General features: G+C 44.5%; 1 protein-coding gene across 4 annotated transcripts in view; it reads right to left on the bottom strand.

The window, feature by feature from the left end:
• Window positions 1–1,929: 1,929 nt before the first annotated feature.
• ANKRD17 (ankyrin repeat domain 17) overlaps window positions 1,930–24,717 on the bottom strand; it is a 54,094-nt gene continuing 31,306 nt past the window's right edge. The window contains exons 15-34 of one of the 4 annotated variants that reach the window (XM_042026948.1): window positions 22,641–23,396; window positions 17,195–17,340; window positions 15,972–16,083; window positions 15,653–15,798; window positions 14,488–14,630; window positions 13,846–14,059; window positions 13,312–13,487; window positions 12,917–13,079; window positions 12,090–12,185; window positions 11,777–11,893; window positions 11,110–11,281; window positions 10,436–10,883; window positions 10,194–10,349; window positions 9,831–9,980; window positions 7,696–9,344; window positions 6,487–6,684; window positions 5,641–5,889; window positions 3,720–3,895; window positions 3,449–3,613; window positions 1,930–2,534 (exon numbers count right to left, since the gene is read on the bottom strand). In XM_042026948.1, coding sequence (XP_041882882.1) covers window positions 2,475–2,534; window positions 3,449–3,613; window positions 3,720–3,895; window positions 5,641–5,889; window positions 6,487–6,684; window positions 7,696–9,344; window positions 9,831–9,980; window positions 10,194–10,349; window positions 10,436–10,883; window positions 11,110–11,281; window positions 11,777–11,893; window positions 12,090–12,185; window positions 12,917–13,079; window positions 13,312–13,487; window positions 13,846–14,059; window positions 14,488–14,630; window positions 15,653–15,798; window positions 15,972–16,083; window positions 17,195–17,340; window positions 22,641–23,396 — 5,492 coding nt within the window. In that variant the 3' untranslated portion in view covers window positions 1,930–2,474. Of the gene's footprint in view, window positions 2,535–3,448; window positions 3,614–3,719; window positions 3,896–5,640; window positions 5,890–6,486; window positions 6,685–7,695; window positions 9,345–9,830; window positions 9,981–10,193; window positions 10,350–10,435; window positions 10,884–11,109; window positions 11,282–11,776; window positions 11,894–12,089; window positions 12,186–12,916; window positions 13,080–13,311; window positions 13,488–13,845; window positions 14,060–14,487; window positions 14,631–15,652; window positions 15,799–15,971; window positions 16,084–17,194; window positions 17,344–22,640; window positions 23,397–24,717 lie in introns of all 4 variants that reach the window. The other 3 variants (XM_042026947.1, XM_042026950.1, XM_042026949.1) reach the window with 3 other exon arrangements.

Genomic DNA, 24,717 nt, shown 5'->3' on the forward strand with positions numbered 1-24,717 from the left:
CGCCGCCGCCGCCTCCTCCCGGTTCGGCGGCGCGCGCGTGCGGGCGCGCGGGGTCCGCCACATGCCGACGGCTTCCTCCCGTGGGGCGCATGCGCGGCCCGCGCGCCGCCGGAGCGCGCCACGCCGTGGCCGCCATGGCGGCTGAGGGCACGGGAAGGGCAGCGAGGGCAGGGCAGCACCTCGCTCCATTACCTGCATCATATTGTAACCAGACTGGTACGGGCTGGAATGGAGATTAGAATAGTCCCAACGCCCTCCTGCCATGGGCAGGGACACCTCCCACCACACCACGGAACGCGCGGAGTTGGAAGGGAACCGCGAGGATCAGGGAGTCCAACGCCTGGCCCTATACAGGACATCCCCAAGGATCACACCACGGGCCCGGGAGCGTTGTCCGAACCCTGCGTGAAGGGTCAGGGTCTTATCCAAACTGCCTTTGAGCCCTTTGAGCCCCAGGGTTGGGGCAATATCTCACCCCTCTTCCAGGAAATATTTCTTCCCAATATCTAGCCTGTTTCCCCTTTTTCCATTTGTACCCATTACTTCTTGTCCTATCACTACAGTTCTGACAAGGAGAAGTCTTGGGCTTGCTTGTTGGCCACTTCAGATACTGTAAGGGTGCCATGACGAATCTACACAACCTTCCCTTCTCCAGGCTCAAAAGCCCCAACTCTCACGGCCTAATAATTACATTCACGAGCAATTAATCATTAACGAGCCATTCTCATTCCACATTAGCAGTGTTCTCCTGCCCAGCCAGGTTCTGAACTGTGTCTCCTTACCCCTTCTGTGGCAAGGAGAGGTCAAAATCCCCCTTAGACCATACACACTCTGCACCGTGTTCTCTTCCTCTCCATGTTTGTCCTAACCCTGCTTCTGTTCCCTTTTCCCAAATAAAGAGCACCTGCCAGCTCCCAAAAGAGTACGTTCCTTGGTTTATTGGACAAATAAAAAGCATTACATTGTGGAAAAACTAAGAAAAAAAAGGCTCTGAGAATAAAAATGGTCCAGTTCCCCCACCCAGGATCTCCCGTGCCCAGCCCACTGCCACAGTGGTGGCATCAAGCCTGTGCTACCGCAGGCATGGACTGAACTGTCAGGTCAACAAAATACTCCGGTTTCATGGCTGTAATAAATAGTGAGCACTACTTCTCAGTGGGATTCGTAATTAATAACCCCAAAAAGCACTAAAGCCTGCAGCAAATGATTGTAGCAGAGGGGAAGGGCACTACACCCACACCACGGTAAGGTGTGAGATGGAGTTGCAATCCTTTTTCTGAGCAGTTCCTCACTTTGGAATTAATTTTGCTACCACCACATCTTTACGGGATGTATTTCAGGTGATCAGGCAGCTGGAAAAAGGAGCTTGCTTTTATTCAGAGCAGCACCTAACGGCAGGTATACAGACTTGGGTATGCAAAAGGCTTGTGGACACCTCAAGTATCACAATAGTTAAAAGGCAGTAGTTTCTGTGGGCATCTGAGGTGTTTTTTCCTGGTTTTCTAAGGAGGAACCATAGTAAAACCAAGTAATACTTCTTAAATCCGAGCTGTAGATCTCCTTTAAATGCTCTGTATGGGAACTGTACAGGGATCCTGACTGAATCTGTGTCACTGCTCACCCAGCCCAGCCTCAGAGGACCCCCCCCCCCCCCCCCCCCAATCTCCTGCTACTGCTGTCCACAGAGGTGACAGCTCCTGACAATGTATAAGGGAATTCCCACTTGGACTTCTCCAAATAAAGCTTGACAGGGCTTATTCTGGAACAGACCTGCATTTTGGAGCCTTTAGCGGGGAAGCTCTCCCCAGCTGTCAAACAGAAAACGTATGTACTCCCAAAAAAATCCAACACGCATTTGGAAAACGCCCTCTGATAATGCCTGGGGTGTTTTTCTTTTTATAACTTACTTAAATTACACAAGTAGAAAAGTTATGCTTATTAATAGTTTAATGTATGAAGGAAACATCCAGATTTCTGAATATGAAGGTACATATCTCACATTAATTTAAGTCTACATAAAGTAGAGCCTCTATAACTGACATATTGAAATTTACTTTCTGCTTAGCCATTTGTTATGTAAACAATTGTACATTTATTTGCCATTCTAAAACTTCAGGATCAAGTTTACATAATTTTGCTAAATTTCTGTGTTTGCTCAGAAGCAGTTTACAGTACTAAAACCAACCAGCCAAAGAACAGCTTCAACAGAAAGTTATGTCAAAAAAAAAAAAAAAAAAAAAAAAAGGAGGAGGAAAGGAAAGAAGAAAGTCTAACTAAGTTGAAACATATGATGGTGGGGAATGGGTGGTCACAATGTTCACAGAAAAAGGTCAGTTAGTAAGTTCTTCTGCAAAAAGCCTACACACTTCAGTCAAGCACATCAGTAGAATGATCTGGGAGCACATAAACTGTTTCTGCCAATTGTGGTTTCCTCTGCAAAGAAAGGAATCTCAAGGCCAGCACGTTGATCCCACTCAGCCCAGTTGGTTCATATGCACACTGTTCATGTGAGGTGTCCAAGTTCCAGTCCACACCTGCAACAGAAACCTGCATTAACACCGTGCTTTGGGCTGCTCCAAGCAGGGCACAGCTCACAGGGACACTGCAGACCTCACGGTTTTCCCTGTCCAGGATAATTATCAGGGCTCTGTGTGTGCAGCAAATGATCTGCAAGCCCAGTTCCCGAAGCCTTCAGCTCCCAGATCAAGAGACTTGCTCTGCTCTTGACCCTGAGTTCAAACAAACAAGAACTTGATTTCTGCTGCCTTATTTTCCCCTAACACCTTCAGCTCTGGGGACAAGTAAAGCTTCTTTGGGGGACAAAGTTTCCTCATTAAACCAGAAATCACCTCGCAGAGATCAGAAGACACATCAGAGCAATACCTGAACTGTGGCCGAACCTCCTCTCCCACACACCTATGGCCTGCCAGAGCTGGGAGCTGGTCCCCACAGCTTGGATCATTCCCAAGCAAATTAAGCCCAGAAATATCTTTATTTAGTAACAGTGTAACAGAGCTCACTGTCTAATTAAACATAATCACAGGACATAATCTAACCAGAGCTACTAATGTTCCATTATAGTATTAGTTCCTGAGTACGAACAAGAGGTTTAGGGGGAATTAATCCCTCTGCCTAAATTATATTCAGTGGACAAGCCAGGCAAGATCAGAGCAGCAAAGAGCTACTTACTTCCTTCCTAAAGAGCTGCTTTATGCCCTTCCTCCGTGTGCTCCTAACACAGTCAGGACATCCTAAACTACAGAGCCCAGAAGCAGTCCTGTTGCTGTATTCCCTTCTTGGGAAAGGAAAGCTTAACTAAGAGCACATAAATTGGCTTTTCCTATGAAATTTTGCCCCAAGGTTTCTTTTCCCAAATGCACAACTGCACAGACAGGAATCATGATATATTCTGAGTAAAATACACAGTCCAAAAAAATGGAACAATTACCGTCTGAGGCCCGTTGTTTTCTGTGGAGTTTGAAACCATCTTTATCAGCGAGTTCCAAGATGGGTCAGCAGCATGAGGCCCATTAAAGATGGGGCCTCCAGTACCATCTGTGATGGGGGCTACGGGAGGAATTATGGCGTTCCCATACACAGAAAAAGGCATTCCCTGAGGGGAAGGAAAAGAAACAATCAGGATGCTTTCACGAATGCTACTACAGACAGAAGGACAAAAGGGGGTTCATGCTGCGTATCGGGTCCAAGAAGGTCATTACCCCAACTTTTGGGAAGTCCATGTATCCTGCAGGGACGGGCTGATGGAATGTACCAGAAGGCGTTACGATTCCCGTGCTGTCTCTCTCCATGGCTTGGTGCGAGAACACGCCTGGATCAGACATGGGCCTGTGGATCATGTGGCTCCCCATTCCGCTGTGACACCAGTCCACTTTATCTGCCAGCACAGAGACACAGCGTCATCCACAACACCCCTCACCGCCGCTTTCCAGCCTCCAAGCTTGCTCACCCCGCAGCTCTCGGGCTTCCACCTGCACTAGAGCTCAGGAGCACAGAGGACGGAAGATAGCAGAAATGGCACCTGCAGCCCCCAAGGCAGGAACCCTGAGCCACTGCCAGGAGTTTGGAACAATTACCTGCAACCAGAGCGCTGCCCCTGCAACTTTCCTCCATTTCAACAGCAAAGCTGGAATTTGGGCTAACTCTCCCTCCTCCAAAACCCTCAGATTCTCCAAAAACCTCAATTCCTCGTGCCTTTGGTGCTGTGGAAAGCATATGTGCACTAAGACGACTATTTGCTCTACTTCACTACCGTTCTTCCATTAATTATTTAATATTCTAAGGGACACGGAAGTATCCGTACAAAGCATAACCAGAAAATGACCAGCTGCAGACATAGGCTCATGTTCTAATTCTGCAAATTCATCAGAGGCAGCTTGGTATCAGTACTACAGTTCAAACCCCAGACATCCAAAAATCAAATTTTCAAAACAAATCATAAGAAAACTGTATTTGGAGAAGGGGTACAGAAACATTTCTGAGGCACCCTAACACTCAAGTAGAGAAGAGCCAATCCTATTGTGAACTGAAAATCAAAATGTTGAAGTAATTGATAAAAGCAGAAAGCAAGCAGCATTCCAAAAGCCAAGACAGGCACGAAGGACTTTTCCAGCCACACAATGCAAATAAATACTAAATTTTTAAAGCTTTATCTGGGAAAAGACCACTAGCCAAATAAAAAACGGGTTTGTATTTGGGGAAAAACCCGAGCACAGTCAGTCAATTAAAACCTTAAGCTGTCTGCACTCAGTCAAGGGGCAGAACAGATTGCTCTGAGAGGCGGAGCAGTTCCCATCCTTGCAGGTTTTCCAGAGTAGATTGGATAAAGCCCTGAGCAACACAAGCAGAACTCATGGCAAACCCCATTTTGTGCAGGAGGCCGACAGGACTTCCAGACATCCAATCCAACACAGTCTCAATATTCACACCCCCCATCCCAAGCAAAAAACCTAAAGAAATTAAAAATCAACTCAGCACAAAAAACTCCATCAATATGAAAAAAGTTCATCAGTCTCCCAAAACTTGCATCCAAGACTCCTGACAAGTTCGGTGAGAAAAGCCATAACATCACTGACTGAAATTCTTAGTAAAATTCTGAAGTACTAAATTGTGTGTGACCCCAGGAGAGCCAAGAGCCTTGTGCTAGTAGAAAGCAAATGGCTGGAAAGAACAAAGGAAACCCAAATGTGGAATATTATCACTTTATAAAAACACCATCCTCAGCACAAAAGGTTCTACTTTAGCTACAAATTAAATACTAACTCCTACTGTACAATCAATCTCTTTATCAACCAAAAACCCCAGACAGTTATCTTGTGACACCTTAATTTCCCTCCTCCTAAATCGAATGATCCCTATAAACCCTGTTTTTATTTTTCCTGTTCTTACTTGGAATACCGTATCTTCACAGCCAGGACATTTTCAGAAACTCCTGAGGGTTTCAGAAACCTTGTTAAAACAAGTAAGTGGACCGGAAGGCAAAGACAAGTCCCTGCTCCAAATCCTTGGGAAAGGACATTTCAGTATTTTCAGGCACTCGCTTCTGCATCCTCCCGTGCTGAAAACGAGTTTGGCAAACACAATGGTGTGATCAATTCAAGTGCATCTATGAACAACACATACCTTGACTGCCACCTATACCTTCGAAGGACCAGATGCCACTATGTCCCACTGGGGCAGCCAAGTTGCTCCCAATTACGGAAGGAGTAGACGTTCCAGTTTGTCTAATACGTGCAGACCGTTCAGTCCCAATAGGAACAGGAACTTTTCTGTCCTGAGAAACGTTACTGGGTTTTTCTGATCCCAAGGACACTGCTGAAGGGGTGGGAGAAGGTGCTCGTACTCCAGAAGACACGGACTGAGCAGGAGATTCTGCAAGGAGAGCAACAGGAGCACTTAGTGATGGCAGCCAGATCCCACAAACCTATCCTTCAGTGTCCAGCAACTGACAATGGGCAGCTGGTTAATGCCAGGTTCATCCACCTCAGGATAATTTTATTTCCAGATCACGGAGATACTCACCATTGATTTAGTCCCTTATATAAAATACTTATCATGCCCTGGCAGCTCAGCCACTGGACACACACCACATAACCTTAACTAAGCACCACTGTCTATCAGCACAGAGCATTTGAGGATTATATCCTAAACCAGAGCTGAAATAAGCCCACATAAAACCATGTTTCTGTTGGGTTTGTTTTTTATTCTTTTTTTTTTTTAAAGTCTTGCTTTGTTCCCTGCAAGGGTTTTTTGTCATTATTTTTGCCAATGAAACAGACTAACATGTTCCCTAAATAAAGCCAGCACTTAACAGCTTATTTGTTTTCTGTCCAAAGAACTCCAAACTGCAGGGGCCAGAGGTGGAGGAAGGTACCAAAACCTACCCTAAGGATTTTCGCCCGGAATTCCTTACGCGGTTCTGCGAGACAGCTTTATTTATACAGCAGCTTCCCGCTGACCAGAACTCACCATTTGATGCTGATGAACATGGAGGCAATAAACTAAGAGGGGAAAAATGCTGTCTGTTAAAATTAGCAGCTGCAGGCGCTCCACCCAGAGGTGTGCCGGGTGCGTAGATCTGCCCTCCCGACAGGTTCGAGGCAAAGGTCCCCAGGTGTGTAGAAGAAGGTGTTACAGAAGCATAGGGAGAATCCATACTGACAATACCTACAAGAGAAAATGGGCACAAGTGACTCCCAGAACTCCAACATCTCCATCAAGAGTTGGCCCGTATCATGGAAATAAAAAGGAAAAAAGGGAAACTTAAATCCAATCCATCTTTGGGGTTGTGTGTTGCAATTTTCCAAAGGAAACTGGAGTATTAACCTTCACACTCAGCAAGTCTATTCAGTTTGTGGCAGTTGTGCTGTATACATAAATCAAGAATGATTCTCCTTTCATTAACACCAAATGTCACCAAATAGCCAAGATACTCAAAATACAAGAATTACCGCTCCCTTTGTGTCCTCTTCAAGGAAGAAAGGGAAAAATAAAATCTTAGGGATCTAAGACTTACTCTATTGTGTATCTTAGGGGCATACAGGGCCGTAGCCAAAATGCTAACTAGTAAGTATATCAAGATGAAAAAATTCAACACCATCATATTCGCAAAACAGGAAAAAAAGTTCTGTCATATCTCTCAATCCATTAACACCTCAGTGGTCCTACAAAAACAGGCAGAGATGGTCCACACCATGTGTGAACGTTGTGGAAGCTACAGAACAGGTTCTGTGACAACCCCTTGGCCTCTGTTTTGGGCAGAAAGCTCAACACCTCACTAAAAATTTCAGGCAGTGAAGGAAATTACATTTTATGGATCAAATTTAGTAATTAAGACAACACACCTCTTGTAAGTTACAAGTTCACATCAAAACACCACTCTTTTTACCATCCTAACCCTTGGAAGATGCTGCATATTTTTCTGCAGCCTCAGGACAAGGTATCACAAACTAGAACAGTCGCTAGCTGGTAGGGAAGGAAGGTGGAAGTAAGAGTGTTTTAATTATCTCAGCTATTACAGGAGAACAGACCGGAACAGCAAAAATCCTATTTTATCGAGCCCATCAGCTGCCAAATTGTTACTAGATTTGACAGGGCACTTAAAATGAACTCAACTTGACCTAAAAAACATGAGAATAAACTGTATTATTATGGTATGGACACAAGCCAGAAACTTACCTGAGGGACTTGGAGCTGGCCTCTGTAATGGTGGCCTGAAACCTGGGGCTTTGGAAGTGTCAGACTGATGTAACGGATCTGAATTTGGCAAAAATGAGGACTTTGCTGATAGCATGGATTCTGGTGTTGTCTGAGAGGAAACGACAGACCCACCCCAGAAGGCATGAGCAGACGTGGGGCTGTTCTCAAACAACGTACTAAAGGGCCCAAAAGGCAGAGTAGCACTGAAGTTGTTCCCCATGGGCTTGTTCGCCGGGTGGGCCGAATTCTGAGAAGCACTTTGTGTACTTAAGGTAGAAGGAAGCTGCACTGAAGAAGGAACGCTGTGGGGCCTTTTGATGTGGTTAACGTTGAGGACTGCGACAGAGGAGTTTTGCACAGGAGCCGGATTCTTGTGGACGCTGCCGGTTCCATGGACAGGCGGTCTGATGGCCGGGGTTTCCATCTTGGCTGCGGGCTGAGCGGACCCCATGGACGCCTGGGACACGGGGTAGGTCATTGGAGCATTGCTCGCACCTACCACGGGAGCAGATGAGCTCGTCGCTGCTAGATTTGGAGGCACAACCATGCGAGGATCTGGTGCAGGAACCTGAGGTTGCTGGAGAGGGGGCCTGGCCTCTGGCAGAGGAGCTCCCGGGGGCTGCTGATGAGCGGGATGCACAGAGGAGCTGCTGGTCCCAGGATTGGGCTGCCTGCTGCTGGTCGAGCCACCCGCGTCCACTGCGGGCGGGCTCCCCGCTTCCGGCTCAGACGGAGGCGCACCTTTATTGGGAGAGGCAGCCGCGCAGTCGGAAGGACTGCTCCTGGAGATGCCCGCCGGCTGCGCAGGAGGAGAGGGAGATGAGGGGGAAGATGCAGGGTAGTGTTCTTTGGCAGTAGGAGTTGGATACGTGGTGTTCGTGGGCGCTGTGCTCGTGTTGCTTGCTGTGGTTGTCACAGTGGTGGTGGTGGCGTTGGACGTCTTCACCACTGTGACAAACAGCTGCCTCCTGACCGAAGGGGAGCTCGGGCTACCGCTCGTGGAAGATCCAGGCACAGTAGAAGCCACTGAAGTTGTCGTCGCCGTGGGACTCGTCGTCAAAGAACTTGCTGAATTCACCTGAGAACCGCTGCTGCTCTGGCTGTTATGGCGAGGCACCATGTGAGGTTTTGGCGAGTTCGTAGCTCTCGCAGGGCTCAGCGGCCTGACGGGAAACGGACCCCACGTGGACTGAGCTGGTGGGAAGGTACCTCCAAAGTGCGTCATGGGCAGCCGAGGCGGACGTATCTGCTGGAAAGTCTGAGCAGCAAGGAGCGCGTGTGCAAACTGCGGAGGAGGATATGCCAACGGAAGAGAAACTTGGAAACCAGGCCGCACGTTGTTCACGGGGTTCTTAATGCTTTTGTGAGTGGATGCTGAGGAGATTGCAGGCACGGTGAGCGCGGAGGCGCTCTGAGATGTCGACGAAGCAGCTACGGTGGTCACTTTGATGCCCACGAGAGAACTGTTAGCAGCTGTAGTGGTGGCAGGTGTCGAGGACCCTATTTTGGAATTTACAGTCGAACTTTTCAAACGGTTCTTTGGAATCAGTTCATCGATTTCCTTATCTGGATCCTTAATCAGAGCATTGATCAACTGTGTGGCCTGTCTGGTCGATTCTGTGCCACCCCTACAAAAAGGAAGGACAGGAAAAGTGCATCTAAAGCATTTACACGCATTATAGCCAAGGATCTCCCACACATGATCCAGCCTATCTTCCATCACACTAACACGAACAGGAAAATAACCCTCTATCCAAAAAACTGAGCTTGGCACAGTCCTGCTGCAGACAACTACTCAAGTTCAAGTTGAAAATTCCAAATCCCAAAAAACTCAAATGGATAAAACATTTGCTTCCCTAAATATTCCTTCATATTTCACCAAGTCTAAACAAGCCCAAACACAGAATCCCAACATTTATGCTTTACCTTATATCACAAGCTGTCTTTTGTACCTGTTGGTGGTTGTATTCTGTTTCCCCACCCCATTCATCTCCTCTGCTTTCAAGTGATCTTCCAAGGAACAACCAGATCAAGCCTTTAATCTTCCTGTACAGACAAATGTTCTTCAAGGAGAAAATACCCACAGGAGGGAGCCAATGCAGAATCCTGCTCACCTTATTGTGATTATTCGGTCTCCAGTTTTATCCTTCTGTTTGTCAATGTCTATGTGCGCTCCCGTGCACTCCCGGATCGCGTTGATGTTACATCCTCCTCTGCCAATAACTCTGGAAATCACAGTTGATGGAACAGAAACCTTCTTGGATCTATATAATAAGGAAACAGTATTAAGTGGGAAACACTTCCATGGCAAGAAGCTGTGGGCAGGTTGGTCAAAAGAATTCCATGTTTTCCAATTCAACCTATGCAACAGCACCTTTGTGAGATCTCAAATCCACTAAAAGAAGGTAATTTAGTAACTCCAGGGAAGGCTACACAAAGGACAGCATCAAAGGGAATTAGGGGAATATTTTGCTTACCTTCTCACAACTTCCTTCCAACCTTCTTCCCTTTTCTGACCACGTTTAGGACTAGCAATGGTTAGCTTTCCATTTGGAGAAGAAAGGGGAGAAGGAGCGGATTTTGTGCAAGTAGACAAGGAATTATTCGTCACTTCATTAATAACTTCAGACAACCTGCAAAAGAAATTAAATGCTGTCATTATGTGGGGGGGGAAAAAAAGGATGACTTACACTTTGCATACACGGTCACAGGAACTTACTTGATGGATGACTTGCCAGGGACTGCTTTCCTCTCATCCTTTGGACAAGTGACGAGCACCGACGGTTGCTTTTTGTTGCTCTGTGTGTTAGTGACAGCTGTGGAAGAATGATTGTCACTTTTGTGGCTGCTGTTGCTATTGCTGCTCTCATCGCTACAGCTGGAGATCCTCATATTGTCACTGTCACCACTCTCACTAGTGCTGCTGCTCTTGGATTCCCCATTCACCTTCTCTGGTTGGCTATAGGAAATCGGAAGCTGATCATCAAATATAATCTGAACATTATCAGGGGTTACTTTGTTTTTCCTGTTTTTCCTCTTGGAGCTTGTTGTGGTGATGGTGTTATTCCTCTTCCCATGAGAGCCTGCCAACGTTGTCCAGGTTGCAGATATACCTATGGTGGTGGTGGTGGTAGCACTGGGAGGCTCCATTGGGACCTCGGGATCATCTGATGGAAGAGTAAAGACAAAGCAGGAATAATTTAGCTGGTTTGAGGAAACTTGAGTATTTTGCTTTCCAAATCACACCTGTCCTATCAAACAACTTAGAACTAACTTTTTTACAAAGCTCGACAAAGCACACAAAACCCTTGACTATGCAGAGATCCATAAATCTATTACAGTTGTCAGCTCATACAGAATTTCATTCTTTTCTTGGAATAATGCAGTAATCACCTTCAGCTTTTAATTTTTCTTTCTCCTGAGCAGCCTGAAGTTCAAAATTCTCTTTATTTTTTGCTTCTATTTCTTCTAGTTTTCGCCTTTGTTCTTCTTTTTTCTTCCTCCTTTTCTCCTTTCTTTTCTCTCTTTTGGCAGCCAGAGCCAGTCTCCTGCTTTCTTCCCTTAGCTACAAGTCAAGCACATGGAACAGCATTACAGGGTGTCCCATGCATTTCAAGAAATCCAAATGCTTTCTATTTCCATGGACTTTCCTGTTTTATTTCTACTACAGTATATAGTTTCTAGTAAATGAGTCTATTTTTTTACAATTTTGGTCACAAAACAGGGTTTAGACCTAAGATCCATATGAGTATGACTAGAAAATGCCACACTCATTTTTTTTGACAGAATCATATTCAGAAATCCTTCTTTTGGTACAAGACTGGAGAATCCTTCTTTTGGTACAGAGTAAATAGTTCTATTGGCATTTTCTGATCCAATGTCTCTGAATAACATCAAAGTTCAAAGATTACTTGAACAACAAGATGCTCAGACACTCCAATTATGGTGAATACACACACTCCTATACCCCAATAACTACTTTTACCGACCTCATCTTGAAGGAACTCGAAACTGGAATTTTAAGAGAGAAATACTGTCAGTTGCAACTCTTTCCACTTGCCTTCTCCAAGTCCAGCTCCTCTAGCAGAATGCTTGCGTTTTTGTTGGCTTCCGCAGCCTGTCTATCTTTGGCTTGAACAATTGACTCCATACACAGGTGGCACTTCTTCAGCATCTCCTGAAATGACAAAGGACATCGAGTACAAAGCGCCACGTGTTCCCATTTCCTGCTGTTTTTCCTCAACAATTCCAATGGGACTCATGCTTTGGCTGAAAGCTGGTGGCCAGTGAGCTAAAGAGAATTCATAACATTGTCTCTGAAGCGGAGACACAACACTGTTCCTTCTCAAGCGTTTTCCTCCCTCCCATCTTACCTTATCAGTAATGGTTGCTATGTATCTCATGCACTCCGAGTCGGATGGGAACTGGTTTACCTCTTTCACCAGGTAACGCACCACTTTCACGTGACCCTGCAAAACAAATTTCAAGGTCAACATTTTCTAGCAGACCAGCTGCCTCTGCTTTGCTGACAAACACTTCAGTCCCAGCATTCCTTGCAAAATATTTATTTTCAACTGCTCAACACATGAAGCTCTCAACACTTTTTTTGAGATCTTTCTCACCTTCTGAACTAGTGAGGCACATTTCTGACACCAGAGAAGGCAGATAATTACCTCTTGTCAGGTTGCCCTTACTCCAGAAGTATTTTCACAAACTTTTGCCTTTTTCGGGGCAGTCTTCAGATGCCCAGCTCTTAACAGCTTAACAGCTGCAGGCTTCTACAGTCATCTGCAATTTTTCCAGTACTGCAGCACCTCAACTTGCTAACAAAATCATCTGTAGACTCAAATCAGGCTAAACTGCACTTTTTTGGACCAAAGTCCTCATCCTCTCTTGCATAAAGAACCAATCCTCTTTCCTCCCAGTTCTATCAGACAGAAACTCTGCAATTTTCAGCCCTCACACTCACCAGAACCAGCCTCACACCACACTGCCTGTAAAGCAAATTCCAATAAGAACTGAACACAGATATTACACAGGTGACACACATATCTGTTTCTGAAGATTCAATGCCAAGTATTCAAATTAACTGACATATTATTAAATATGTAGCTTCTGTCAGTACGTTCTGCTTCTAAAAGCTGTGTAGGGATGATCAAGACAATCCTAGTTAAGAGCCAAGCTGAACTTCACATTCTACCTTTCGGAAGGCTGCCATGAGAGGAGTTATTTTCCTGTTATCAGCTGCATCCACATCAGCTCCAGCCTGGACCAGCAGTTGGACAACATCAAGATGGCCCCCATTTGCTGCCAGCCACAGTGGAGTATTCCCCTTCTTGTTCCGCACGTCAATGTGAGCTCCCCTACAAAACCAAATACATTCCATCAAAACCCTGCATGTGGGCAAAAGGAAGCACTCTGACTCCAAAAAGAACTTCGTTTGAGTAGCTGGGATAAATTAAATTATGTAGTAAAAGTCAACAGACACAGAACCTTTCCTTTAGTGTATATTTGGAAATATTGTTGTATACTGGGAAAACGAAGTCTAAATACAGCCATATTTTTCTTTAAGTTGCTCACTTGCAAACACAGTACCTGCTAATGAGAAGCTCACAGAACTTGTAGTGCCCTTTGTCTGCTGCAATGGTTAAAGCTGTATCTCTGGATGACGGTACTGGGGGAGCGTTGACATCTGCACCTTTGTCCAGCAGGACCCTGCCCACTTCCGCATATCCCCCAGAAGCTGCTTCCATTAATGGTGTGAGACCAGTCTGGAGCGAGCAAGCAGGAGAAAGAAGCCATTAGTGGGGGGCGAGGGGCTTACCTGAGATCTGGTATTTATTTAACTTGCAAACATAATGCATTACTGTCCTTATGCTTGTAAGCACCTGAAGATGGATCAACACCTTTTTGAAGAAGCACATCTTTTGATGAGCTTTGCAACCACCAAAATCTTAGCCCTTAAATGCAGCCATTTTCTTCTATACAGTCTCTGGTTCAGTTCGGTTAACTGGACTAGAGACCTGGAGAAGGTGACTTGCACAAAGGCAAGAAAATCAGGCAACAACAGACACACGATGACTTACAAGCACCTCTTTCTGCGGACCCCTCCAGCTGTTTGCTCTTTACCTTGGCTCTGTGTTCAACGTTAGCTTTTCTATCAAGCAGCAGGCTGACCACCTCAGTTCTTCCTTGGAAACAGGCCAGAGTCAGAGCTGTATTCCTGTTGGTCTCAATCTGGGCATTTATATCAGAGCCCATGTCCAGTAACAGCTTGACAGCAGCAGTGTGCCCATTCATGGCTGCCAGCATCAAGGGAGAAATGCCCAATTTGCTACCAGTTCTGAAAGAGAAGGAAGAAAGAACCAAAACTGCTCTAAAGGTCATTTCAGAAATGTGATTATTATAAACTAATGAAGGCAGAGGACTTATGCAAGACTGAAAAATCAGCTGCACACTAACATCTGCTGAGCCTACAAGGGGTTCTCCACAGCAGCATTGTTTAGGACAAGTACTTCTACTTAGAAACACCACCCATGTTACTTTTTGATTGCTTCAAATTGAAGGGCATCTCTTATGAGGAGCATAACTTGTGCTTGGCCCTGTGCAGCTCACACCTGAGCTGTTTTCTACCTCCCAATGGATGCAAAAGCATGACATAGATGCACACACAGAGAGTGAACTACACAGGGAAAACCAAGGGAACACACACACTGTCTTCACGTCACTCACAAGCGAGCCCATGAGATAATGGGTGAAAAGAGAACTTGCCTGGAATTGATTTCTGCCCCAGCATTCAGCAGAATCTTGATAATGTTCACGTAGCCACCTGAGGCGGCGAGGCTCAAAGGTGTGTAATCAGACACGTTCCTGTGCTCCTTGTTTGCCCCTCGAGCTAGCAGCAACTCCACCACCTGCAGTGTTTCAACAAATAACATCTGGTTTTCTCCCAAACTTGCAAATCTATCCAAGACAAATGCTTTTCAAACCTAAATAATCTGTTGGAAGATGTCAATGGTAAGAAAGCCACTTTAATCAGTTGCTTCGCTACACCCCTTGCCTTCATGACCGGATGAGGCAACAACTGTGTTCCCACAGCCAGTGTAAAACTTGCTTTAAAAAAAAAATCAATCATGACTGCTGATTAGTGTGCTTCAACCATTCATACCAAATTGAACAGCAGAGTAAGAAAAGGCAGATCTCTTTATGATTATTTCAGCTGTCTTTAAAGCCTGCCAAACCAGAGATTCAGCTTCAATATGGTGCACAGAGTACTTCTGCTTTTTGTCCTCTCCTGCAGAGGATGTGACAAGAAACCAAACTGTCTAGCAACTTAAAATCACAGTGTACCCTGAGGTGAAAACCCATGGTGTCACTGCCAGTGCAATGTTAAATTTGCTTCTTTTTCAGGTTTTAAGCATTAAAAAGGTTTAGATTAGACATGCACAGCTCTCCATCAGAATGTTTTCCCATGAAATCACAGAACAAATATACTGTCAACTCCAAAAATTTGGGCAGAAGGGTATTCTGACATCATCTCTGCTGCCCAAAGCCCAGTGTTTTCCCTTTTTTTTTCCCCCCAAAACTACGATATGGCTCACATATGGCACCCATTTGTGTCCAGTTACTGATTCTCAGCAAGAACACTCATGGCATTCACTTTCTTATCTATACCTAATTATGCTGGTAAAAGTCCCATGATGGGGCACTAATGACTACACTCATGAGGACACCTGCACAGCACCAGTCAAGTTACCGAAATAGAAAAAGCAATCTATGAACACATTGTGATGTCTAAATTGGAAAATGTGAAGCTCTTTGCATCTTTTTTAAACACACATCCTGTGTGACTGTCTCTTCTCTGGAAGATTCCTGTACTGTACTAACACAATATGTCATTCACACACTTCTTCTGAAGATTTAAGGTTTACTTCACCTCTTGCCTCCCTCCTGAACAAGCCAAAGACAAGGGAGTGTCCTTGGTTCTCTCGGACTGGGCTTCAATATCAGCTCCATTATCCAGTAAGATTTCCACAACACCCACATGGCCAGCTGTAGCAGCCAAAATAAGCGGAGTAAACCCTGAAACAGAAAACACTGTTTGAAGAGTCCACGTTCATAAGTGACATGAGTAAAACCACCAGAAAAGCAAGCCTAAAGGTTTCACATGAAGTCTAGGCTTACTGGAGATTTATTTAGTGGGACACACTGGCAAAGCAGACAGGGTTTGTGTACTGCCATGGTGAGATACCCACCTTTCTTGTCCCTGTGTTCAATGTTTGCTCCTCTCTCCAGCAGGGTTTGTACCAGTTCTTCATGGCCACCAGCACAAGCCAGTGTCAAGGCTGTGTCATGGTTACTCTCAGTCTAAACCAAACAGACATACACAGAAGATAAATACTTGCTCCTTCAAGTACAGCCCCTGTTACAGTGCATGTTAGCCAAAACATAATTACACCCATGCCAAAGCAAAAAGCTTCGATAAACTAAGGGCATGTTTATTGATGCCCCCACAGCTACCTTCTGTGTCCAAGTTCATGACAGGATTCTACCTCTCAAGGCAGCTCTGCTGGGAGATTTAAGAAGAAATCCTGACAGGAACTGAAGATTCTTCAAGAACTGAGCTCTCATCTATGCTCTGTTAACCAGATTAACTTCTTTACCACTGCTTGACTGTGACCTTTAGATGGTATAATGAAGGTAAGAATTCTGTCTTTAATTCTTAACACTCCGGTTCAGCCAAAGGCTTCATCACAGCAGAATCCAAGCCAAGTACCACAAGCAACTAAGTAGCAAAGGCTGATTTTCCAGAGGTTTCTCTCCTTTTCTCCACAATGATTTCCTGCCTCTCCTCTACTCCATGCTGCCCAAACCTTAGTCATGTCATGTATAGCCCAGAGCTGTGCATAGATATATGCCAGTTAGTATGTGTATGCTTTTTGCTGATGGCCAGCTAGCTCCAAGTCAACATAAAGTTGCCCTTTTAACAATAATTTTCATTACAGAAAAGCCTTTCCCTTAGTGGAAGTGAGAGCTTGAATTATTTCCTCCTGCTAAAAAAAATCACAGCAATTATTAGTTTCAAGACTTTCACACCTCTGTGATCTCTGGCCAACGATTTGGAAGCACAACCGAAAACTCAGTGTACAATGCTTTACAGCTTATTTTTGTCTTAGGATATCAGGCCAGAAAACATTTAATTTCTGTCAGCAGACAACTCTGCTGTTTCTCATAATCACACTGACAACAAAGGAATAAGAAATACAAGTGTTTAGTCATTCAGAGACTTTTTTTTTGTTCGGCGAGAGCACAGAGGAAAGTGGGTTGCGACTCTGGGGTGTTGTTCTGGCTTCCTAAAAGCAGCAAATCCAGTCCCCAGACCCCAATCCATTATACAACAGAGCTATTTGCCACCACTGAATTATTCAGGATGCAGAAAAAAACTAGCTCTGTGCATCTGTGAGAGTGGCAGGCTCACCTGGGCATCGATATCTATAGCAGGGTAGATGGGCAGCATGGCTGAAGGAGAAATGATGGGACTCGGAGTCGGCGTCTGAGGTTGGGACACTGAGGTTGCAATGCTGTGGGTAGGAGTGTTTGACATTGCAGATGCTCTTCCACTCACTGCTGTTGGACAGAAGAACCACACTTAGTCAAAGCAAAACACTTCCCAAGTGTAGCGTGACAACAAAGGGACAGTGGGATGAACTCCCATCGACAGATGGAACTCCTTAAAAACTGTTGTTTTCCACAAATATATATATATTCCACACATTTAGCCAAATCTTTGAACCTTTAACTCTTAGAATTTGAGCTATGAAAAAGGTTTACTGTATTCAATCAAAGAAAAAGTTTAAGTATTAGATTGACATGTTTTCTACAAGCCCACCACAAGATGATTTTTTTTTTAACCCGAAGATCTTTCCTACAACAAATCAGCCATTATTTGGACCTGGAGTTCCATACCTTTGGAAGCAGAGCTGCAGAACAAGTCCAACCAACGGGTATCTACGCAATTTTTCTTAAAACAGTTTGAATGTTTTAATGTAGAAGTCTGTCCAGCCTTCACCCCCACCCCCCATAAACATAAAAAAAAGCAACAGGGCAGGATGCTGACACGGCAGAATTTGCTGAAACCAGAGAAGTGGAAGCTTTGGAACAGCCAGTGTGCAGAGAGTTTGGTCAAGGTGTTAGGTAAGCAAAGGTAACACTGCTCACAGTGATGACAGTGTATGGACACGACACACATAGCACTGACTGCCGCACTCCCTGAAATTCATTCTATACATGGGATGTTTAGAAATACAGACCAAACTTGAGTCTAAAGCAGCCTTTGGGGAAAACACCCATTTTCCTACTTTGCCTCAGAAGAACTCAATGGTTTTTTCCCTGTCACTTCTCCAGTGTTTCTCCAGCTGTTTCTCAGGTGTGACGGCAAAGGAGAAAGTGAAGGCCCACACACTTCTGTCCAGTTGACAAAAGCACTTGAAACTGCAAAATGAAACAGTTTTCCAACCAACGCCACAAAACCTGAATCCTAACAGGCCCAGTTGTGTGCTCCCACCATTGCAAGACAGCTGTGTTTTACATCCATTACTAATTTAATTTCTGGATTTCCTACACAAAATCCCAACAAAGAACCTAAGAAATGGCACCAGCAGAAGCAAAGAACACCCAGCTTCTAACACAGAAAAGTACCATTAACCTTATATTTAAGAGTAAGTCAGAATTCAGAACTCAAACTCCCTTGATCTGTATCTTTGGGTGCCTTTTGAACACTTATCTCACAAATCACACAAGGTATGGATTAAAATAAACATACTGAAGATATGCCCAAATATTTTGACATAAAGTCAAAAACAGCATGTGTTTTAAACAGTTTCTAAGAATTCCTGCTCAAGTCCCAAAAAGGGGACTGGGAAGCATCTTTTGTATTACAGGAGACATTAGTAAATTCTCAGACCAAAAAAAAAAAAAATCAAGTTAGTTAAGGAGGTCTCAATTCAGGTAAAGTCTACTTTTTATATTTGCAGTGAGGGGAGGAAAAACCAAACAAAAAAACCCCCCAACCTCCCAATCACCACCCGCTCCCCCCTCCAAAAAATACAGAACAAATGAATAAACCCAAAAAAGAAAGACGTGTGCTTCAGCAGTAATTCACAAATTTAGTTCATATCCCTACAGCAGGAATCACTAGGACATAATATTCATTTTTATGGGTAATCAGTTTGATTATATCTATTTCAACATCACCTGTGTGGAGTTCAAATTTCTACCGAACATGCCAAGGGTGATGAACAGAATTTTTATGGTGCCCAAACTAAAATATTCAAAGTTTTCAATAACCCAAAAGGTTTTCACAGCAGTCTTGAGCACTGAGAAGAGTAACCAACTAGCATGATTCTCCAGGCTAAACACACTGACAATCAAATATTTATCTTTGCACTCTGGTCCTTGTCCTGCTCTAATGGACTAGTGGCAAAGTGAACTGAAGTCTGTACTTCACCACGGAAACATCATTATTTCATGCCTGGGATAACCAAGTCTTCAAAGTTAGTTCACTATTGGAATATTTTAGTACATACATGACTTGGTACAGGACCGCCTACACCACAATCACGTTGGGAAATGAGATCAAGCTTCTTGGTTGGAAGACATCACCAAGCACCATCTGACTGCTCCAGTCTCAGTCTCAGACATTTGCTGGGCTATCAGACAATCAGTTTTGTGCTTACTGATATTTGGAACAGTGCTGCTCTTGATCTTGCTTTCCTTCTGGCCATACCTCAGCCCTCTCTTAGCTAAATGAAGAGAGAACACCCTGAGAGCTGCTCCCTCCTCCCTGTGCTCACTGGCCTCACCAGTGTGACATGCCCTTGGCTTTCACCCTTGTAATCCCCACTTCTCTTCATGTGGACATCACATGGCTCACAAGTGCTGTCTGACTGTGGGCACAGCATTGTCCTTATGCACTGATTCCTCGTCTCTTGTAATGTCAACAGCAGACAGCTAAAAACTGTTCCACATTACACACCAATAAGCCAAGATGAGGGATGGAATAAAAAAATACTTTACAAGAAATGTACGAGACATCTCAGCTTTTTCCAACTGGTTTCAAGCCAACTCCACAGGCTTGTTCTACATCAGTTCCTTCTCTGCCCCCAATTTCTCTGTAGTATCCTCAGTTATTACAAACTGTGTTCCTGCCACACAGAATTAAAATCACGATGGAGCAGTTGAGATGCAGAACATGCCTCGGACTTTTAACAGTCCCAGTTATGTTCTGAATTGCAACACAAACACACGGTTGCTGCTGTGCAAGAAGGGCTCCATGGATGAAGCCTGAAAACCATTCCACACCTGTAGTCTCTGTGGTTATTAGCTAAAAGTATGCGAAGTCGCCTAAGGCAGGTCAGCCCCACATAAAACCAGCTCCTGCTCAAGTCCCAAGTGGGACACAACCCGATTTGCCTGCGATGCTGGCACTCTACTGTTATTTTTTTCAGTATTGAGTCTACAGCCAAGGCAGACTCTTTCTCATGCATTAATTTAGACAGCTGCATTTCGAACCGATTCATCCCACAAGGTAGCTTCCAGGAACGCATTTTATCAAGTGCTTCAAGATTCTTGAAGTTCTTTGTGAAGCTCTGTGACGGGACAAAATCCTTGGAATAGTTTCCACTTTATAAAAAGGTTGCTATTAAAAACAAGGTGTCTTTTTTCTCTTTAGATCTTTACCACACCACTTAACAGATGCAACGTTTTCATACAAGACTTACATAACTAACCCCAAAAAAATATTTCTTTTTACGAGCCTCATAGCAAGCAAATAGCTTGCCCAACATCTGAAGCTCAAGAGCAAGCCTTTCACTTGTCCTCAATTCCAGCAGGATCATAAAGGAGCCCAAAGGTAAAAAATGAAGGATTATTTACTACTTACTCATTGTTTTCAACTAATTAAGCACAGAGATGCACATTAAATCAAGTCTGCACAGTCAAGGTGAAGCTTTGTTTCTGTAACTGGTGCTGTAAACGCAGCTCTGCAATGGAACTAAACTCAAGGCATCTCAGAAACAAGAATTTAAATCCGTAAGAATACTCTAGAAGCTTCTCTCAAAGCAGTACATGGAGTTACTGATCAAATACTTAGCTGCTACTTAAATGTTCTGTTACACTGAGGCCATTTCTGCTCCACATTAAACCGGGATGTGTGGACTCAGGCTGACACTGAAGTTGTATACTCAGGTCTGTGTCTGTTCTTGCTTAAAAAAACACCCTAAAATCAGCCACTTGACAGAAAACGCATTCAGACTTCCTTCCCAACTGCATGTGTGCACACATGTACTAACAAGTGGGGCTGAGCAGTACCAAAATATGCACTTAAATTCACGCTGGAAATACCTGACTGCCCAAAAAGGCACACACAGGCATTTGGTTACGCAGCACGTGACCTGAAATCGCACCTTCTCAAGATATGACGTGCAGTTAAACATGTCCCAAACATCCTAACTCCATGTTTAACTTATATTTAAACACAGCTCGAGTGCATTGCACAGATTCTTTATTAAGTTACCAAGAACTGCAATCATCCTAGCTTTTAAATTCATGTTGTCCTGTATCCCAGCAGTTCCACATGAGAAAAATCTTTACTGTCACTGCATGATATATGTCCTTTTATCTACTTTTTCATGCATACATTTGGTTTTTTATCCACTTCCAATCTTTAGGTCTATGCTTCAACTCTTATTAACACGAGATTTCCAGAAAAGTTTCTGTCATCTTTAACGAAGCTTTGCCTGGACACCAGGTCACTGATCAGGTGTCTCATTGCAAAAGTGGTGTTCCAAGTACTTGAAAAAAATCACCACCTGGTAGTTTTAATCATTTACCATACCTTCCATTGACTCTGTACCACTACTGTACTCCACATCTTGCAGTATATGCAGGACCAGCTCTGGGCTAACACCTTCTTGGAGACCTGCTTTCCCTCTGGCACACATCCCTCATCCTAACATGCTTTGGAAAGCAGACTTGTTCAGACAGACAGCACTTGTAAAAATGACAGTGCATCAGCTTAACCAAGAGCATCTTGGTACTTTTTCATCAAGTGACTTTTTTAAGACCATGTGCTACCAATTCATCTGTGTTCAGCTAAAGAGTATTCCAGTGACTGCTTCAGCATGGAAAGGGGAGGAAACACAACTGAGTGAGGTGTAAACTAAAACAACAGTGACAACTCACATTTAAAACCTGCTTCATTCTTTTATTTCACTGCTTAAGGCCTTAGAGCATTCATGTCACTGGTTAAAGAATTCTCCGAAGCGATGACAAGAATTTGGTAAGGCTAAACATGTTTTCTGTTGGCAGTCATTTTTATGAGTAGATGTTTCAAAAAGTCATAGGATTAGCACCTTTTTTTTTTTTCCCAAGCAGAAGTAAAAGCTTCCAATAAGTAAAACTACGGAAGGCCAACCAGAGCAGCTCTTACTCTGAAGATAAATCCACAGGTCCCTCACACATTATAGGCTTGTTGTGGTGCTGCAGTTGCTCAGCCTACTGCAGTCAGCTCTCAGCTAGTCCAAAGTACTACCCAGTATCATCATGGTGCTATTCCTGAGCTACAGTCAGGTCAAAATACAACTAACACATGAACTCCAATACATGCCTGCCCAAACTATGAAGAGTTAAAAATGCCATTCCACCATACCAACCTGACCAACAGGCACCAGTTAGCTCACCCTGCGAATTGAAAAGTTAAAGCTAATTTTCCCAGCTCCTCAAGACAGGGATCAGAGGGCAAGTGGTACTTGCTGTAGAGCTCGCGGGAATACACAAACACACACACACACACATATAAAAAGAAGTGGACATACCCTCAACTGGTCAAGCAAATATTATACCTGCTCATAACAATATAAACCCACCTGCCATGATGTCATCCAGCGTGTCATTGAGCGTCTGAGCAGGGCTGGCTACCATTAACCCTTGCTGTGTTTCTGTCAGTATTCCTTGCCCCAGCCCTGCTAGTTGTGCTTGGCCCAGCACTGGCTGTCCAACTATAACACCTTGCAGTTCTGTAAGATTTGCGATGGACCCTGGAGGTAAGGAACCTGCTGCCAGAGGCAAAGCTTGTGGCATGGCCAGAGGCTGAATTGGTGCAAAACCCGTCTGTGCAGCAGCTTGCTGAGGGTCATCTTTAAGCAAGATGGGGTCCACTTGCTGCAATCGTGCATAGTCTCCCTCTGAGAGTTGTTCTCCTACCCCAACGGGAGTCAGTAGTCCCAGATGCTGGCAAGACTGTTGCTGCTGCTGCTGCTGGAGCTGAATTCTTTGCGCTTTTACCTCTAGATATTGCTTTTTTAGCTGCTGCTGAGTTTTCAGCTGTAACTCTCGCTCCACTTTCTGCAGTTCCTCCAAAATCTTTTGTTTCTTCTGAATTTGTTCCTCTCTCGTTTTGTTCAGCTCCTCAATCTTCTCTTTGGTGAGCTGGTCAGCGTGTGCCAATTCCAGGGACTGCAGCTGAGCGTTCTTCTCTATGGCTTCTTTTATCCTCTGCTCCAGCTCTGTCAACTTGCCCTGAGCCTCTTCTACAATGCTCTCTGGAGACTGATTGGTGATGTAACCCTGTACATCCTGGTTGTTTGTTGGCAAATGACTGCTGGACTTTTGTTTAGAAGCAGCTGTGTGAAAAAGAAACCCCCTCAGAACCAATGGAAGTGCATACGAATGGCATCCTCATTACAGAGCTACTGCTGGGCCGCTGCGTGGCCGGCTACGCACCAGGGCACAGCACCCACAGAAGGTCAGCGCGTCCCGAAGGCCCTCCAAGAACACCTGCCAATTTGTACCCAGCAGTCGGATTGCAATTTAACAGGACACACTACTGCACATGCATCCCACATATCCCTGTGCTACGGTGACAGATCTACTCCAGCAATCGTTATGCTTTTGCCAAAGGAAGCTATTGTCTCGAGCCGCTGTTACCGAGTGCTGCTACAAGAAAACTGGGAACAAAAAGCAAGGATATGCTGTCTCTTTACTTGGTGTTTTGCATCTGGTATGGTGTTGGGACATAAACATATGCTGACAGCCCTGAAAGCGCAGCCCAAGGGATACAAAAACATCTCAAGGACTGGGACTAGGCCGCCGGTTTTGCAACCGACCTGGTACATTTTAAGTGCTACACTTTCTAGAACTAGGCATCCTTTCGCTCCAGGTATCCAGCTTTGCTCAGGTGACAAACAGTGCCAGAACCCAGGATAGTCATTTAGATTTAGCAGGATCTAACAGGGTGTCTTTAGCCACTACGTTTTATCCATAGTAGACATGATTTTGCCTGTTTCAAAACTCAGCTCTCTGCCCAGGCAAGGCAAGTATTTCAGCCTTCCTGCAAGAACAAGCGATGGACTAATCCAATTGGTCTTTTATGCAGAAGTCCCCAGTAACACAGCTGACATGCTCTGCCATACCAGGTGGAGAAGCAACAATCGGTTAATTTTGAAGGGCGATAGGCAAATCAAAACTCAGGATCTGAGGCAGTAGAGGTGCCCAGTTTCTTCCAGCCATCCTCGCTGTATCTCCAGAACAATACAAGTGTACACACAGGATTAATTTTAGGACATGCACGCCTGTATTTCCTACTGCTGATGCTCGATAAAAATTGGTTTTTGAAGAGAATTCTTAAGTACAGAAAGCACTGTCAAAATGGCGAGAGCAAAACAGATGCAAATTTAGTCCTAGGAGGACCTGAGCCTAAAGATCAGACTAAAGATTTTATTCCACAAAAAAATTCCGCCTTCAATCCAATTAGTCAAACCCACTCCCAGACTACTACCCTAAGGAAACACAAGTTATCAAATCAACTATGATATGGAGATTAACATGGGTTTTGCAACTTCCATTACCCAATTTCTATAGACTTCTGGGTGACATTTTGCATTAGTTCAGTGTATCAGACTAGAGATTTTAACGTATTTACTTAGGCAGATTTCTTGACGTTTT

The sequence above is a fragment of the Corvus kubaryi genome, unplaced genomic scaffold (assembly GCF_017639235.1).
Source record: "Corvus kubaryi isolate FWS band 111438036 unplaced genomic scaffold, C.kubaryi_AGA036_p1.0 37292, whole genome shotgun sequence".
NCBI lineage: Eukaryota > Metazoa > Chordata > Aves > Passeriformes > Corvidae > Corvus > Corvus kubaryi.